At 38.1% G+C, this 15,652-nt stretch overlaps 1 protein-coding gene across 1 annotated transcript; it reads right to left on the reverse strand.

Moving 5' to 3' along the window:
* Nucleotides 1-10,322: 10,322 nt before the first annotated feature.
* On the reverse strand, nt 10,323-12,950 carry LOC129752169 (uncharacterized). Its single transcript, XM_055747960.1, has one exon. The coding sequence runs from the start codon at nt 12,948-12,950 to the stop codon at nt 10,323-10,325; it is 2,628 nt and encodes an 875-aa protein (XP_055603935.1).
* Nucleotides 12,951-15,652: the final 2,702 nt, after the last annotated feature.

The raw sequence follows: 15,652 nt of genomic DNA on the forward strand, positions 1-15,652 counted from the left end.
ATATTTAAGGCTGCTGCTGCTAATTGTTTTAATTGGGTCTTTCGGTGGAATAAGACGGAATTGGCTATAGAAGCGCAGATTTTTATGGCTGCTGCAGCTGATTGTTTTGATTGCGTTGAGGCTAATTGTTTGTTATGATTTGGCCATCTGGTGAAAAAAGACGGAATCGGCTTAGGAAATGCAGATTTTTAAGGCTGTAGCTGCTGATTGTCTGCTTCAATTTTGCCATCCTGTGGAAAAAGACAGAATGGATTTTGATGCGCAGATTTTCAGGCAGCTTTTGCTGAGTTTTTGCTTTGCTTTGGCCTTTCGGTAGAAAAATATTGGAATTGGCTTTGGAAGCGCAGATTTTTAAGGCTGTTGTTGTTGATTGTCTGCTTCAATTTGGCCTTCCGGTTAAAAAACGGAGATGGGTAAGGAAGAACAGATTTTTAATGCAGCTGTTGCTTATAGTTTGTTTCGATTTGGCGCTCTGGTGGAAAAAGACAGAATTGGCTTAAGAAGCATTGTTTTTAAGCCTGCTGCTTTTGATTTTTTTTAATTTGGATTTTTGATGCTACTGCTGCTGATTGTATGTTTTGATTAAGCTTTCTGGTTGGGTAGGCTGTTTCTAAGAATATATCGAATGATTCCGGCTTTGGTAAACAGAGACAAATTGGCAAGAAAAGCACACTTTGAGAAAGCTGTTGCTAAGAATGTTTTTTTGCGGATTGTTCCGGCTCTGGTAAACAAAAGCAGAGCGACAGGAAAAAGCTGTATTCGTCAACACTGAAGACAAATAAAAAAAAAAAAATTCTATGGCAATGTTTGCTTTTTTGGCAACACCAGGCAATACAAACAAAACAAGGACAGTCATTGATCTATTCTTGAGAGTGAAAGACGTGTCTGAGTTAATCTCTGAATTGAGATCGTAAAATCACGACAGCTATGTTTGTGCTTTGTTCACATGAATTGTACTGCAAGAATCAAGGAATATTTTTCATCCAAACTCGGATTTTTTTGTACTTTCAGTACATATCTGGCGATTTTTGAATGAAAAATTTTGTTTCCCCATACAAATTTCCATACAAAGCTTAAATCTTTGTGTTAATGCAGGACTGAACGGATCGCTTACAAAATTCTTATTGCTATTTCTGGCAGCAAAAACATTCAAAAAAAGTTATGGGAGGTGTAAAAATTTAAGAATTTGAAATTTGCATACAAAGCTTGCAGCGGTCTAAATGGTTGTTTTTGTTTATAAGTTGTTTCTTATTTATGCAACGTTTGAGTATTATAAACAGTGCGTCCAGATTTTGGATGATCCATGCATTATTGTACTCCACTCTAATATTTTCATTTTAATAATGAAAAATTAATTTAAATTTTGATGTTTAGTTGCTTGGAATGGCTAAATGGCATAAAGTATGCCTTTTTCTACCGAAAGGAAATAATCTCAATTCCATGAAAATAGGGTCTGCTAAAACTATTTTCAATCAGATGACAAGAGCTAAAAGTTTGCATCTACTAGTTGAACGTGGGAAGATTCGCTCAAATTCACCAAACCTATTTCGCGAGAAAGATTCAATGGGCGCAACAAAAAAGGGCTTATGCGAATGATGAAAGCGTAGCGCTGTCTGGAAAGTTTTGTGTTGTCTTAACTTCTACCCGCTAGCTGCTGAATCAAACATCGAAAGAAGTAGGTTTTTAATTGAGGAATACCGAGTAGAAAATTGAAGATAATTTTAAATCTTAACAATTAAATTATTTGAAATTGAATTAAATAAAAAAATTGTATACCAACTTGAAATTCTCCTTAAATTTTAAAACACTCATTATTCTGAACTATTCTATACACAAATATGTATTATCTGCCGGAACGCGTTGTCGGAAAAGTTTTCTTCCTGGCTCAAGTATGCAAGAACACGTAAGAATTACCCGGGAAATAATTGGAAATTCATTTCCGCCGCTTTATTCACCTCGATCCAAAAGTTTAACACAATACACCTTCCCAAAATGAAGCAACAATAACATTAGCTACCGAGTCAATGGGAAAACTTTCTCACCCACGACGCACGGATCCGCACGAAAATTGTAATTATAACTTATTAGTGGGTACTTGAAAGTGGCTCACTCGTTCGTTCGTTCTTTCTCTTGGTGTAATTATGATGCAGTAGTTTTGCTACTAAGCTCTTGGCAGCCACGTTGATAACTCCTACTTACCTATATGCGGTTATGCGTCTCGTTTATGCTACTGTGGAATGTGACTATCATTAACTGGTCGTGGGCGGGCATTTGATAATTTTGAAGAAGGAACAGAAGAATATTTGATTGGGAAATGGTCTAATAGATGAAATAAAATAATGACATCCATAAAATTATTGTAAACATTCGGACTAGATTATTATTTTTATTGTTGAAATATGAAGGGAAAAGAGAAAGTTTTACCAAAATAATATTTTCTCATCGAAATGGGTTTCCAAATTATGTGGGATTCAAAATTTTGTCGAAATCCATTTTAAACTTGTAAATGGTCTACCTCACTCACAAACAATTGGTTTTAAACTTGAAATGAGATTTTTTTGAAAATGTATCAACAGCTATGTATGTTGTAACTATAGAAAATCCACTTACAGTACACCACTTGTGCACGATACATTTTCTCTTCTCCGGAGTAAGACCATGCATTTTGAAATGTAATCACAAACTAAAAGTTTTTTGGCTTTCTTACAGAAAGGCATAGCGAATGGTATCGGTAGATTTCTACCCAAAAATATGAAAGCTTGATACTTTGTACTGGACTTGAAGTAGAGTAAACAAAAATACCCAAAAATTTTATCGAAATACCTGTTACTATTATCGAAATAAATGTTACTATTACCGAAACACCACAATATATATATTTCTATGTATAGTTGACTTACGCACGCTTCATACGTTTCTATTATTCAATAATAATTTCCAGTGTTCAGGGATCTAGCTCTGCTCCGGATACTTCAGACTCAATAACCTTGTACTACCAGAACGTTGGAGGTATAAACTCGTGTCTAGCGGACTATCTGCTCGCAAGCTCATGTTGCTGTTATGACATTGTCGCCTTCACGGAAACATGGCTGAACGATCGTACTCTTTCGAGCCAGATATTTGGACCTGACTATTTAGTGTTTCGTTGCGATCGCAGTCCACGTAATAGCAAAAAGACCATCGGTGGCGGAGTGCTGATTGCCTTTAAGTCAGATTTCCCAGCGTTACTCATCGAAGACAGTTCCTGGAGTGATCTGGAACTTGTATTGATCTTGGTGACCGTAAACTTTATGCCTGCGTACTGTATCTGCCTCCTGACCGCACGATAGATGTTGCCCTAGCTGAGTCTTTTTCGCGCTACTTATCTAAAGTTAGCTCTCTCTGTGCACCTGAAGATGACATTCTAGTGATTGGTGACTTCAATTTGCCCGGTTTGAAGTGGTGCTCCAACAATAGTAACTTTCTCTATCCGGATCCAGTACACTCAACTTTTTCAACCCTATCGAACGTCATACTAGACTCCTTGAGTACAGCGACTTTGCGGCAGATTAACAGCGTGACAAACGAAAACGGTCGTATGTTGGATCTCTGCTTTGCCAGCGATGGGACTCGTGTACCGTCCGTTGTTTCGGCTCCCGCTCCGTACGTTAAATCGGTACACCATCATCCTGCTTTATTGGTTTCGTTCGATGTCACTAGACTTGCTCCTGTCGCAAAATTAGCACCCTTCTATCTTGACTTCAAGAACGCCGACTTTGACGAGATTTCTCGTACCCTGGTTTCCATCGATTGGGAATCTGAGCTCGACTTATTTAATCCCAACGCTGCGGCCGAAACCTTCTCGCACATCTTGAGTTACGTTATCGATCGTCACGTGCCAAAACATACTACTGAAAAGAATATACGGACTCCTTGGTTCACGACTGAACTACGACGACTAAAGACGGCAAAGAGATGTGCCCTTAGAAATTTTAACAAATCAAGATCCTCCTATACTAAGGACATTTATCGTAGACTAAATTGTGTTTACAAAAAAGTCAGCAAACGTTGTCACCAAAACTATCTAGCTCGAGTTCAGCGTGATCTCAAGTCCAGACCTAAATCGTTCTGGAAACATGTTAAAAGTCAACGGAACGAACCTGGTCTGCCAAACCAAATGTTTCTGGATGACAATACGGCGAACTCTGATCGTGGAATCTGTGATCTCTTTGCCGATAAATTCTCGTCTATCTATAATACAGCATCGACATCCCCTGAACATCTGGATAGTGCAGTCAGGAATATTGCGCCACTGGGCTTCTCTATAAACAACATTGTGGTTGAGGATGCAGTCATCTCAAAAGCAGCAGCTAAGCTCAAAAATTCTTTCTCTACGGGTCCGGACGGAATACCTGCTACTTTTATCAAACGTTTTATGCCTGTTTTGCTGACTCCTGTTAGGCTTATTTTCCAAGCTTCGCTTGTCAGAGCCATCTTCCCCTCACTATGGAAGGAGGCTTATATGTTTCCGGTGTATAAAAAAGGTAACAGGAGAGATGTCAACAACTACCGGGGAATCTCGGCATTATGCGCAGTAGCCAAACTATTCGAATTGGTGGTCTTGGATCCGATTTTCTTGTCCTGTAAGAATATTTTTTCCGACGATCAACACGGATTCTTTCCCAAGCGCTCCACGACAACTAACCTTCTGACGTTTACTTCTTACGTGCATGAAAGTTTTGCTGCGAAGTCTCAAACCGACGCTATTTACACCGATTTGTCTGCGGCATTCGACAAAGTCAACCACGATATTGCCATTGGAAAGCTCGAACGCCTGGGTTTCTGTGGAACTCTTCTTGACTGGTTCCGGAGCTACCTATCAGGACGTAAATTAACAGTTCGCACGGAGGACTCTTTCTCCAGACAATTCTCTGCTTCTTCTGGTGTGCCTCAGGGAAGCCATTTAGGGCCGATTATCTTCCTAATCTACTTCAACGATGCGCTCTCACTCCTCGACGGTCCAAAGCTATGCTATGCTGATGACCTAAAGCTATTTTACAACATCAACGGCCAGAACGATATTGATTTCCTACAAAATCAATTGAACCTCTTCGCACACTGGTGTGATATAAACTGCCTGCCTTTGAATCGCAGTAAATGTGCAGTCATCAGCTTTTCAAGAAAGCGGCAGCCTTTTTCCGCTGAGTACTTCCTCGGAGATGAGCCAATCGCACGCGTAGAACACATCAATGATCTGGGTGTAATTCTAGACCGGAAGCTGGAATTCAGGACACACACAAACTACGTTGTCGACAAAGCCTCGAGAAGTCTTGGATTCTTATTTCGAGTGTCCAAGGACTTCAAGGATGTGTATTGCCTGAAAAGTTTGTATTGCAGTATTGTTCGCTCTATCCTTGAGTATGCATCAGCTGTTTGGTGTCCCTACTACCAGAATGGGGCCGAACGGATCGAGGCTATACAGCGGCGCTTCCTGCGATTCGCCCTTAGACACCTGCCTTGGCAAGACCCGTTTCACTTGCCAAGCTATGAACATCGATGCCGTCTCATAGACATTGACACTCTTCAAGCCCGCAGAAACGCAACACGAGCTTCCTTCGTCGCCGATCTCTTGACATCGCGAATTGACTGCCCCACGCTCCTAGAAGCCATTCCTCTAAGTGTGCGACCCCGTGGGCTTAGAAATCAAGATCTTCGATTGTATGTTCCCATTCGTTCGAACAATTATGGAGCTAATAGCGCTATCATCGGTGTAATGAAAACATTCAACCGTTTTTCTGAGCACTTCGATTTCGACGTTTCGAGATATGTTTTCCGTACTAAAGTTTTAAGTGTATTGAGAACCCTGTAATTAGACTAAGTACTCTTTTTATATTAATTTTAAGTCATCATTTGGACCAATATGTGTTCCGTTGATTTGTAATAAATAATAATAAGCAAAAAAGTTACTTACATGTAAAATTAATCCAGCACCAGCAAATTGTAAGAAATCTTAAGCTCAAAACAAAAATAGGTTCATACGCTTATTACCTTAGTTTTGACTTGCTGTTTCATATGGAAAAGGATATTTCATAAATTATCAATAAGTCACTCAAACGCAACCAATTTGCAAATCAAAGCTAGTGGGGGATCATGGGCCACCTAATGTGGGGTATCTTGAGTTACACATTAATAACTTTAAATACATTTATGCTATCTGTAAAGTTTTCAAATGCAAAATAAAGAGTTATGAAAAATATTCTGTCATTTTCAATCAATGAAATAGAGACGAAGGAACTATTGCATTAGTTAATTTAAAAATAGGACACTTTCATTTGCTGATAGTTTATTTCCTTGTTATAAGACACTAGCTGACCCGGTGTGCTTTGCTACACCCTTCAAAAATAAATGATATTTTCAGAAATTATTCAAATGAGGGTCTATAACAATCGTAAAAGAATATCTCGTATCCAAATACCTTTCCATGCCATATTTGTTTCCATTTGTTTTCTTCGTTAGCATTAATTGAGAACTTATGCTAACAAAATTGTATTGGACTCACCTCCCTCCACCTATGTACCTACTCACTGAAAGAAAGATGGTGTGTCAGATAATCATAGAATCATATCAAAATGATTTTCCATGTTAAGTTTTGTCCATTTTTCAGATTTTGTAAAAAAAAAGTTTAATATAAGCTTTCCTCTTCCCTTCATGTATTCCTAATTATATATTCCTACTGCTAGAAAGAAATTGTTTCACATAGAAAAGTTTCTCGTATTGAAATACCATCCACTGCAAATTTGGTTTTATTTGCGTAGTAAAATCTTGAGTTATGCGTAAACTTGAAAGTACCATCCCCCCTCCCCCCTTCCCTTCATTGAATGAATGGGTGAGAACTTAATATTCATAAAAGTATTTTTCGTACTCAAATACTTTTAATGCCAAATTTTGCTCGATTAGTTCTCGAGTTATGCAAAAAAATTGTATGGAGGCCCTTCTTTCCCCCTTTATATCTGTCCGTTGAAATAAAAGGTGGGGCTTCAATTTATAATAGAAACATTTTTCGTATCAAAATACCCCCACATGTTCAATATGGTTCTATTTGCTCGATCAGCTCTCCAGTTATACTGAAAATTGTAAGGAAGACCTCTCCTCCCCCTTTTCATCCACCTCTTAGAAGGAATGAGGGATACCAAATAAAAATTGTATGAAACTTCCCTCCCTCTCTCCTTTCTCCCCGCGGAAAGAAGGAAGGGGTCCAAAATAATCATGAGAACATATCACGTTCCCAAATACCCGCCCATGCCAGTTTAGGTTCCATTTGCTCAATTAGTTTTTGATCTATGTAAAATATTGTAAAAGAGTCCCTCTCTTCACTTTATATCTCCCTACTGGAAAGAGGAAGGGGTCTCAAATAATCATTGAAATATTTTTCGTATCCAAATACCTTCCCATGCCAAATTTGGATCCAATATCTTGATTAGTTCTCAAGTTATATGAAAAATTGTAAGGTAGCCCCCCTCCCCCCTTCCTATCACGCCACTGAAAGGAGGGAGGGGTACGAATATTCTTAGAAATATTCCTCGTTCCCAAATACCACCCCATGCCAATTATGATACCATTTGCTTGATTGGTTCTCGAGTTATGCAAAAAAATATCTTTTGTTTGGGAGGCCCCTCCTCCCCTTCATGAGAGAGGGAGGGGTCTCAAACCACAATAGGAACCTTTCCCTGCCTCCAATCTCCCTACCTGCCAAGTTTCACGCAAATCGGTTCAGTAGTTTTCGAGTCTATAGGGAACAGACAGACAGACAGACAGAAAGACAGACAGAAATTCATTTTTATATATATAGATACACAAAATTGACAGCATTTTGTTGCCAGCATTTTTTTTTTTCAAATTTTTGAATTCACGCGTTTTTTTTGAGATTTTTACGATGCAAGAGAAAATGAAAGAAAATAATATTTTGCAGAGTTTCCTTCAAAATTTATAATTATCAAATCGATAGGTAGCAAAACCGTTGATTAAAGCTAAGTGCATTTAGAAATGGGACAGTTACAAATGCGCGTATCTCAATAACCATTCGTTTGATCTAAATACTTTCTTTGAAGGAAATGAAGGTTATCTTATGATTATTCGTGAAAAATTTTCAAAAAAAAATTTATCGTTTTTTGTAAGAAAAATTTGTACTTTGTTATTGGTACCTCGCATCGCCCGGTGCACACCTTTTTCACCCATGATATTGATCAGTTTTCAAACTTATACTTCGTCTAATCTGTATTTTAGGTGGCTGCATGCTTCTCCTTCAATTTCTGCTACTTTTTGGTCCAATACTTTTCTTTTAAAAGAAACTAAGGCCAATTTAGTGTAAACAGCTGTTTCGAAATTGCCAAAACTTGATTATTTTTGATCCACATTAAAGCGTTTTAAATGGAATTTCTGCTGGCAAAATCTGACAATAACGAAGTAAATCCATCATGAGATTGAGCTTAAATTATAATCGGTTAGTATAGATCGTAGGTTGCGATGGATACATACAAGATTACTCTTTTTTGGCTTTTAAAAACAGCGAAAACCAAAGTTTTCGTTTTGAAATCTTTTGTTTATTTCCACAGGAGCAGAATTTTGAGAAATCATAATATTTCATACAAAACATCCAGCAAAAACATATTTCAATATGCTCGGGACCTTGCCACGAGCAGACATGTTATAGGATTCAAACGCTGGAATTTGTTTGAAAAAGGGTATTTCATAAGATTTGTCGTCCATCAGAAATCATCTGTGCAATAACCTCGGTACCTGCTTTACAGCTTACAAGCTCTGGAACTAGCAAAAAATTGTTGTTTGAGGTTAGGTTTGAATGACTCATCACTAGGCAACACTTTCAGCTTATCGTAGAAAAAAAATTGGAAATTTCAGCGATTTTCACTAAGTTTTTTTATAATTCAAAATTAAAAATGCAGGTATGAGCCTTGACTTCACTGATGACCCTTAACCGTAGTTGCAGATCATGTGCTTCACTTCAATGCTTGATTTGAACTTTATGGACATTTTTGACAGTTCAGTTTTTTTTCGTGAATTATCATAAAATTACCTTTCTTTCCATCATAGACAGTATTCAATCAAACGAATGACTTCAAAGATACACGCATTCGTAAATGTCCCATTTCTAAATTAATTAAGCTGTTATTTATTTTCATTTCATTTCTTTATAAATATATGTAACATAAGATCAATGATTATTTGAATAGCTACAGTTTAGGATATAATATTAAGTCTAAAAATCAAACTAATCCTGAAGTTTCTTGTAATTTAAGGGCATATTTTTGTCTTGATTTCATTCATTTCTATTGAGTAAAGTCAGCCAGTCCTCTTTGAATCTGTTTTGATTGAAATTTAATTTTAATTGCATAGGGAACTGGTTCCAGTTTTTAATACCTCTAATAATGAAAGAATAATTAAAGAGTACTCTGTACTTTATTTATTTATTAAGTCAAACTTGGTAGACTACAATACTTAAATCTACTCAAAACTAATGTAAGCTGTTTTGTTGTTGTATGAAGTTATTTTTAAATGCCTTTTTAAATTGTGTTTTGTTCATTGTTATGTCTATAACTTCACTTTGTGAATTGTATTTGTACATAATTTGATCAATAGGTTGATGTTTTGCATAGTCTTTGTCATCAACAAGGTTGCCGAAAAAAATCTGTGTTTTGACGAAAAAAAATTCTGACTTTCTGTGATTTTACCTAAAAATTCTGTGACGGTTTTCTGTGATGGTTTTCCCATTAGTTTGATTCAAAAGTCATGTCAAATTACGACTTTTTTACATTTTTTTCAAGAAAAAACAGTTACTCTTACCAATTTCACCTTTTTTTTTCGAACTCAAAGATAATTATCCAAAATTTTTATTAAAATTAAAAAAATGATTTTGGAAAAATGACCAAAATTTTAAAATTCTATGAAATCTGTGAATATTTTCATAGGTTATGTTCGGCTTTCGGTCTTTCGGTCAAGATTTACAACACTTTTTATGTGCTCTTCATCCAACGTTTCGAATTAATATTTATTCTTTTTCAAGGAACTAAAATAAAACATAAAGCATAAAACATATTTCTTATGGAACCAAAAAATGTTCACTTACTCGAACATTCGTGCTATAGTCTGAAACAGATGCGCTCCTAAAGCGTTCATCAATCGTCGGTTTCTGGCTATAAAATTTTAAATTTGAAATGGTTCAGCTCAAAAGTGAGGAGGATAGCGTGTAACTTACGTGCCCGGTACTATAATTTGGCCTGGGCGGCGGCGCCTAATCCGTATTCCGAATGACGTCCCGAAGCAACACTTTATCCACTCGACTCACAGTTTGTTATTGTTGTTTGGGTTTCTTCTTCATAGCCAGAAACCGGCGCCGATGAGTGCTTGTGAGCAGTCCGAGAGAGTGTGTGGAACACTCCGCCGTAGGAGATCGCTCTTCCGTCTGTGTCGTTCTGTATATTTACGGTATTCGGAGTGCTTTGAATATAGCACATTTCGAGTACCTCTAGATGCCGGCGGTGCTTGTTGGAGCTATCGAGAACGGTGGCTTTGTCGAAGTCGAACATGTGTCCCTGGTTGAAGCAATGTTCAACAACGGCCGATTGTCGTAGCTCTCTGATGGCTGGGTCTGATGCTGTGGACCCTGAGGCGATGATTCGGTTCAATTTGGTGACGTCGCATTTATGCTTGGACATTCTAGTACGAAGTTTGTAGCTAGTTTGCCCAACATAAACTTTTGAGCATGTCTCGTTACGGTCGGATGCGCCTGCGCACGGGATGTTGTATACTACATTGGAACGATCGATCGGTTGTATCGGATCCTTAACCACAGGCAGTAGGCTGCGTATTGTATGTTGTTGCGTGGTGCCGATGCGTACTTGCGGATAGTCTGTTTTCAGTGAACGAACTATGTTCGCAGTTAGGCCGTCGATGTTCAGTATGGATCGGTAATGTTGTGTGGGTGTATCTTGTGTGTTTTGGCTGGTGGTGTCGGTTTCGTTCGCTTTCTGCACTAATCTATTTATTAACGCTGTAGGGTAATCGTTTAACTTCAAATTTTCATGGATCAACTTAAGTGCGGCATCGGGGGAAACGTTTGTCGAAAAGATTTTCACACGTTTTATGAAGTTCAGAGCCGTGTTGATTTTGAGCCGTGTGTTGTGAGCTGATCTGAAATTCAAAAAGCGACCCGACGCTATCGCTTTTCGATACCACTCGGTTTTTATTGATTGGTCTGGCTGCCTGATCAATATCAGATCCAAGTACGGGAGGCGATAATCTGACTCTATCTCGACCGTAAATTGGATTTTCGGGTGGTATTGATTGAATTTTTCTCTTACCTGTTCGACATGTTCTCTTGGTAGGGCTAGCAGTAGGTCATCAACATATTTCCTTAGGATCGGGATCTGGAAATCGAGTGTCCGTGTGACACTGTCTAAAAGTGATTCCATCACAAAGTCAGCTATCGGGCTAGACACAGGATTGCCCATCGCCGTTCCGTATGTTTGCTGGTAGAATTTATTTTTAAATCTGAAATAACTGCAGCTCATGCAGAAGTTAACGATTTCGAGGAACATATCCAAATTTATGTTCGTGTTCTTCTTTATCGCGTCCCAGTTGTAGATGATGTTGCGGAGAACTAGGTCTCGGGGGATACAGGTGAAAAGCGAAACAACATCGAAAGAAACGAGGATGTGATCCGGTGGGAGTACAACATTGTTGATGAAATCGCAGAACTCAAACGAATCCTTGACGTTGTATTTGCTGTTGATCGATGCTTGGAGTATTCGTCCTATATATTTGGACAATTCATAAGATGGTGACGTCATGCATGGTACTACTGGTCTTAATGGCAAGCCTACTTTGTGTGACTTGGGTGTCCCGTAGATGCAAGGGGCGGTTGCTTTGTACGTTTTTAGCTTTAATTCTGTTGCCCTGTTGATTAATTTTAAATCTGCTAACCTTTTTGCGAACTCGTTGTTCTTAGTTTGAAAACCGTTTGTAGGATCGCGAGCTAGGCTTGAATATGTGCTTTGGTCCCCGATTAGTGCTTCCATCTTTGCATCGTAATCTTCGCGTTTCATCATTACTGTTACGTTACCTTTGTCGGCTTCGAGTACGATGATGCTCGGATCAGATTTTAGGAAATGTTTTGTGGCAATAATAGCGTTTTTGTAGAACTTATCTGAAGGACTGCATCGTGTTCTATTTTTCTGCGAGTGGATGTGGTTAATTATTTTGTTAGCCGCTGCGCTACGGTTGCGGATCTTGACATCTTCATCTTCTGTCGTTTCGATTATTCCTTCAATATCTGCTATTAGATGATAAAATGTTTTTGGTGTTGTGATTGGGGGCGGTAGAGCGAACTTGGATCCCAGACTGAGTAAGAGTTGAACAGGTTGGGGCACCTCTATCGTGGTGCTGTTGTGAAACGCCCGGAGGTTATGTGATGGCATTTTCTGCTCAAGGGATTTTATCGATCTGTCCATAATCTTTCGATATTTACGGTCAGTTTGGGCCGCGCGTTTTTGCTGATGAATTTGTTGGAAAGCGTTCTGTTTGGCGAAGAAACGGTCGCTTTCATAATCTGGGATGAACCGTTTTATGTTACTGCGTGTATCTGTTATGCTGTTGGCGATCTGTTTCATTTTATAGAACGTATGTTTGATTTCCAAATTCAATATCGCTCTCTTGAACCGGTTGACCTGCCTGTCGAGCTCGTTCAGGTAGGGGCTGTTGTCTTCAAACAGCGCAAAGACACATCGAAAGACGTCTGTGATGTGTGGGGGAAACATACCTGTTTGTCGGCATCTTATTAGGAAGTCTTTCCTAGTTGTCATATTTCCCATTTTTCGGTTCAGGTTGGCGAACATCTTTAGTGAATGTTTTGCTTCGGTGCCGTATTCGTGGTCAATCTGGGTGTAAAAGTTAGCCATCTTTCTACTTATTTATTTTTCGACCGGGAATGATTTATAGGTTATGTTCGGCTTTCGGTCTTTCGGTCAAGATTTACAACACTTTTTATGTGCTCTTCATCCAACGTTTCGAATTAATCCCAGCCATCCCAGCCCCAGACCCAGCCATCAGAGAGCTACGACAATCGGCCGTTGTTGAACATTGCTTCAACCAGGGACACATGTTCGACTTCGACAAAGCCACCGTTCTCGATAGCTCCAACAAGCACCGCCGGCATCTAGAGGTACTCGAAATGTGCTATATTCAAAGCACTCCGAATACCGTAAATATACAGAACGACACAGACGGAAGAGCGATCTCCTACGGCGGAGTGTTCCACACACTCTCTCGGACTGCTCACAAGCACTCATCGGCGCCGGTTTCTGGCTATGAAGAAGAAACCCAAACAACAATAACAAACTGTGAGTCGAGTGGATAAAGTGTTGCTTCGGGACGTCATTCGGAATACGGATTAGGCGCCGCCGCCCAGGCCAAATTATAGTACCGGGCACGTAAGTTACACGCTATCCTCCTCACTTTTGAGCTGAACCATTTCAAATTTAAAATTTTATAGCCAGAAACCGACGATTGATGAACGCTTTAGGAGCGCATCTGTTTCAGACTATAGCACGAATGTTCGAGTAAGTGAACATTTTTTGGTTCCATAAGAAATATGTTTTATGCTTTATGTTTTATTTTAGTTCCTTGAAAAAGAATAAATATTAATTCGAAACGTTGGATGAAGAGCACATAAAAAGTGTTGTAAATCTTGACCGAAAGACCGAAAGCCGAACATAACCTATAAATCATTCCCGGTCGAAAAATAAATAAGTAGAATGAATATTTTCAAAATTCTGTGTTCTGTGACACAGATTCTGTGACGAAATTTTGCTCAAAATTCTGTGAAATTATAGAGTTTTCTGTGATTTCGGCAACCTTGGTCATAAAGTGTAATGTAGAATAGATGTTTATTTCTTAATGGAAGGGAGGGTGCGTAAAAATTGAGTTTTGAAAGTAATTCAGGACTGTCTATGCTTTGTGTAACAACATCATTTACAATTGCAATTTGGGAAAATTCTCTACGTTTACTGAGAGCTTCTATGTCAATAAACTTACAACGTGATTCATACGATGGGAGAGGAAAAGTGGTCCAATTGATTTTACGTAGCGCATATAACAAAAATTGGTTTTTGAACAGATTCGAGACGTTGCTCGTGATTATTTGAATAAGGATTCCATATGATGCTAAAATACTCCAATATCGAACGAACATAGGATATATAAAGTGACTTTATGGTGTACGGATCTTGAAAGTGTTTGCTGAAACGTTTTACAAATCCTAGCATGCAATTTGCTTTATTGATGATATTGATCTGATGTTCTACAAACGTGAGTTTCGAATCCAGTATGACGCCGAGATTTCTTACAATTTTGCATTTTTGTACTGGTTGACTGCCTAATTTTGTTTCAATGATAGGGTAACTTTGTTTTCTGCTAAATGATATAGAGTTGCATTTTTTAACATTCAATTGGAAGTAAACTTTTGTTGCAAAACATTGATTCCGTTTTGAAATGTTTCAACATCTTCGATTGATTGATTGATTGATATCATCGGCGTATATTAGGTATCCAATCCGTTTAAGAAAAAAGGAAATGTCATTAACGAACAGTATGAAAAGGAGAGGTTCTAAATAAGACCCCTTGGGGCACACCAGAGTCTACAACTACAGATTTGGATAATTCGTTTTGGAAACGAACGAATTGTGTTCGATCGGTTAAGTATGATTATATCCAAGAGAGGAGATTTGGATGAAAGCCAGTTTTTTTTTTATTTGAAGATTAAAAGGGGTATGTCAATGCGATCAAAGGCTTTGCTAAAGTCGGTATAAATAGCCTCAACATGAAAGCCTTTGCTCATAGAATTGATAACATATGTAACGAATTCGAGAAGATTTGATGCTGTAGTAGAGCGTCCCTTGAAGAAACCGTGTTGTTTACTCGTTATAATATTTTTTACTTGTTGATATTTTTTTCATATATTATTGATTCAAACAGTTTAGGGATGCAAGACAAATTAGCAATTCCTCTATAATTCCGTATATCTGATTTTTAGCTGGACATGAAAATCGGAATTAAAAAAGATTTTCTCCAAAATTTGGGTACTTTTCTATAATTTAACGACATATTTAAAATAATCAAACGAGGTTCGGTCAATTCGGTAGCCTAGTTTTCAAGAAAACATGGGGGAAGTCCATCAGGCCCTGCTCCTTCAGAATCATCAAGTTTTCTAAGTGCGTCGAAAAAAATATTGTAATCAATTTCATTGACTTGGATGTCACACGCTAAATCTGGAATGACTGAAAAGTATTCTCTATCTCGGTCAATCTTAGTAAAAGAAGTGTACACTTCTTGAAAAAAAAGTTGCAATTAAGTTAGAAATTTCCAGTGGATTATCTCCAATGCTTCCGTCAAGTGTCAACTGAGTAAGAAAGTTTGAATTTTTCATCTGCTTTCTAGTACAGCCAAAAAACGCTTTTGGTTTTTGTTTAATTTCTTTTTAAACTTTCTGATTGTATTTTTCAAAATAACTTTTTATACTTGAATTGAGCTGGTTGCATAAATTTATATAATTTTGATGATTTGGAACACTTCTATCACTTCTGTAGAGTTTATGAGCTCTTTG

This window comes from Uranotaenia lowii, chromosome 3 (genome assembly GCF_029784155.1).
Source record: "Uranotaenia lowii strain MFRU-FL chromosome 3, ASM2978415v1, whole genome shotgun sequence".
NCBI classification, from domain to species: Eukaryota; Metazoa; Arthropoda; class Insecta; order Diptera; family Culicidae; genus Uranotaenia; species Uranotaenia lowii.

Bases quoted from the DNA above. Each gene is read 5' to 3' on its own strand.
- LOC129752169 (XM_055747960.1), bottom strand. From the start codon at position 12,950: ATGGCTAACTTTTACACCCAGATTGACCACGAATACGGCACCGAAGCA.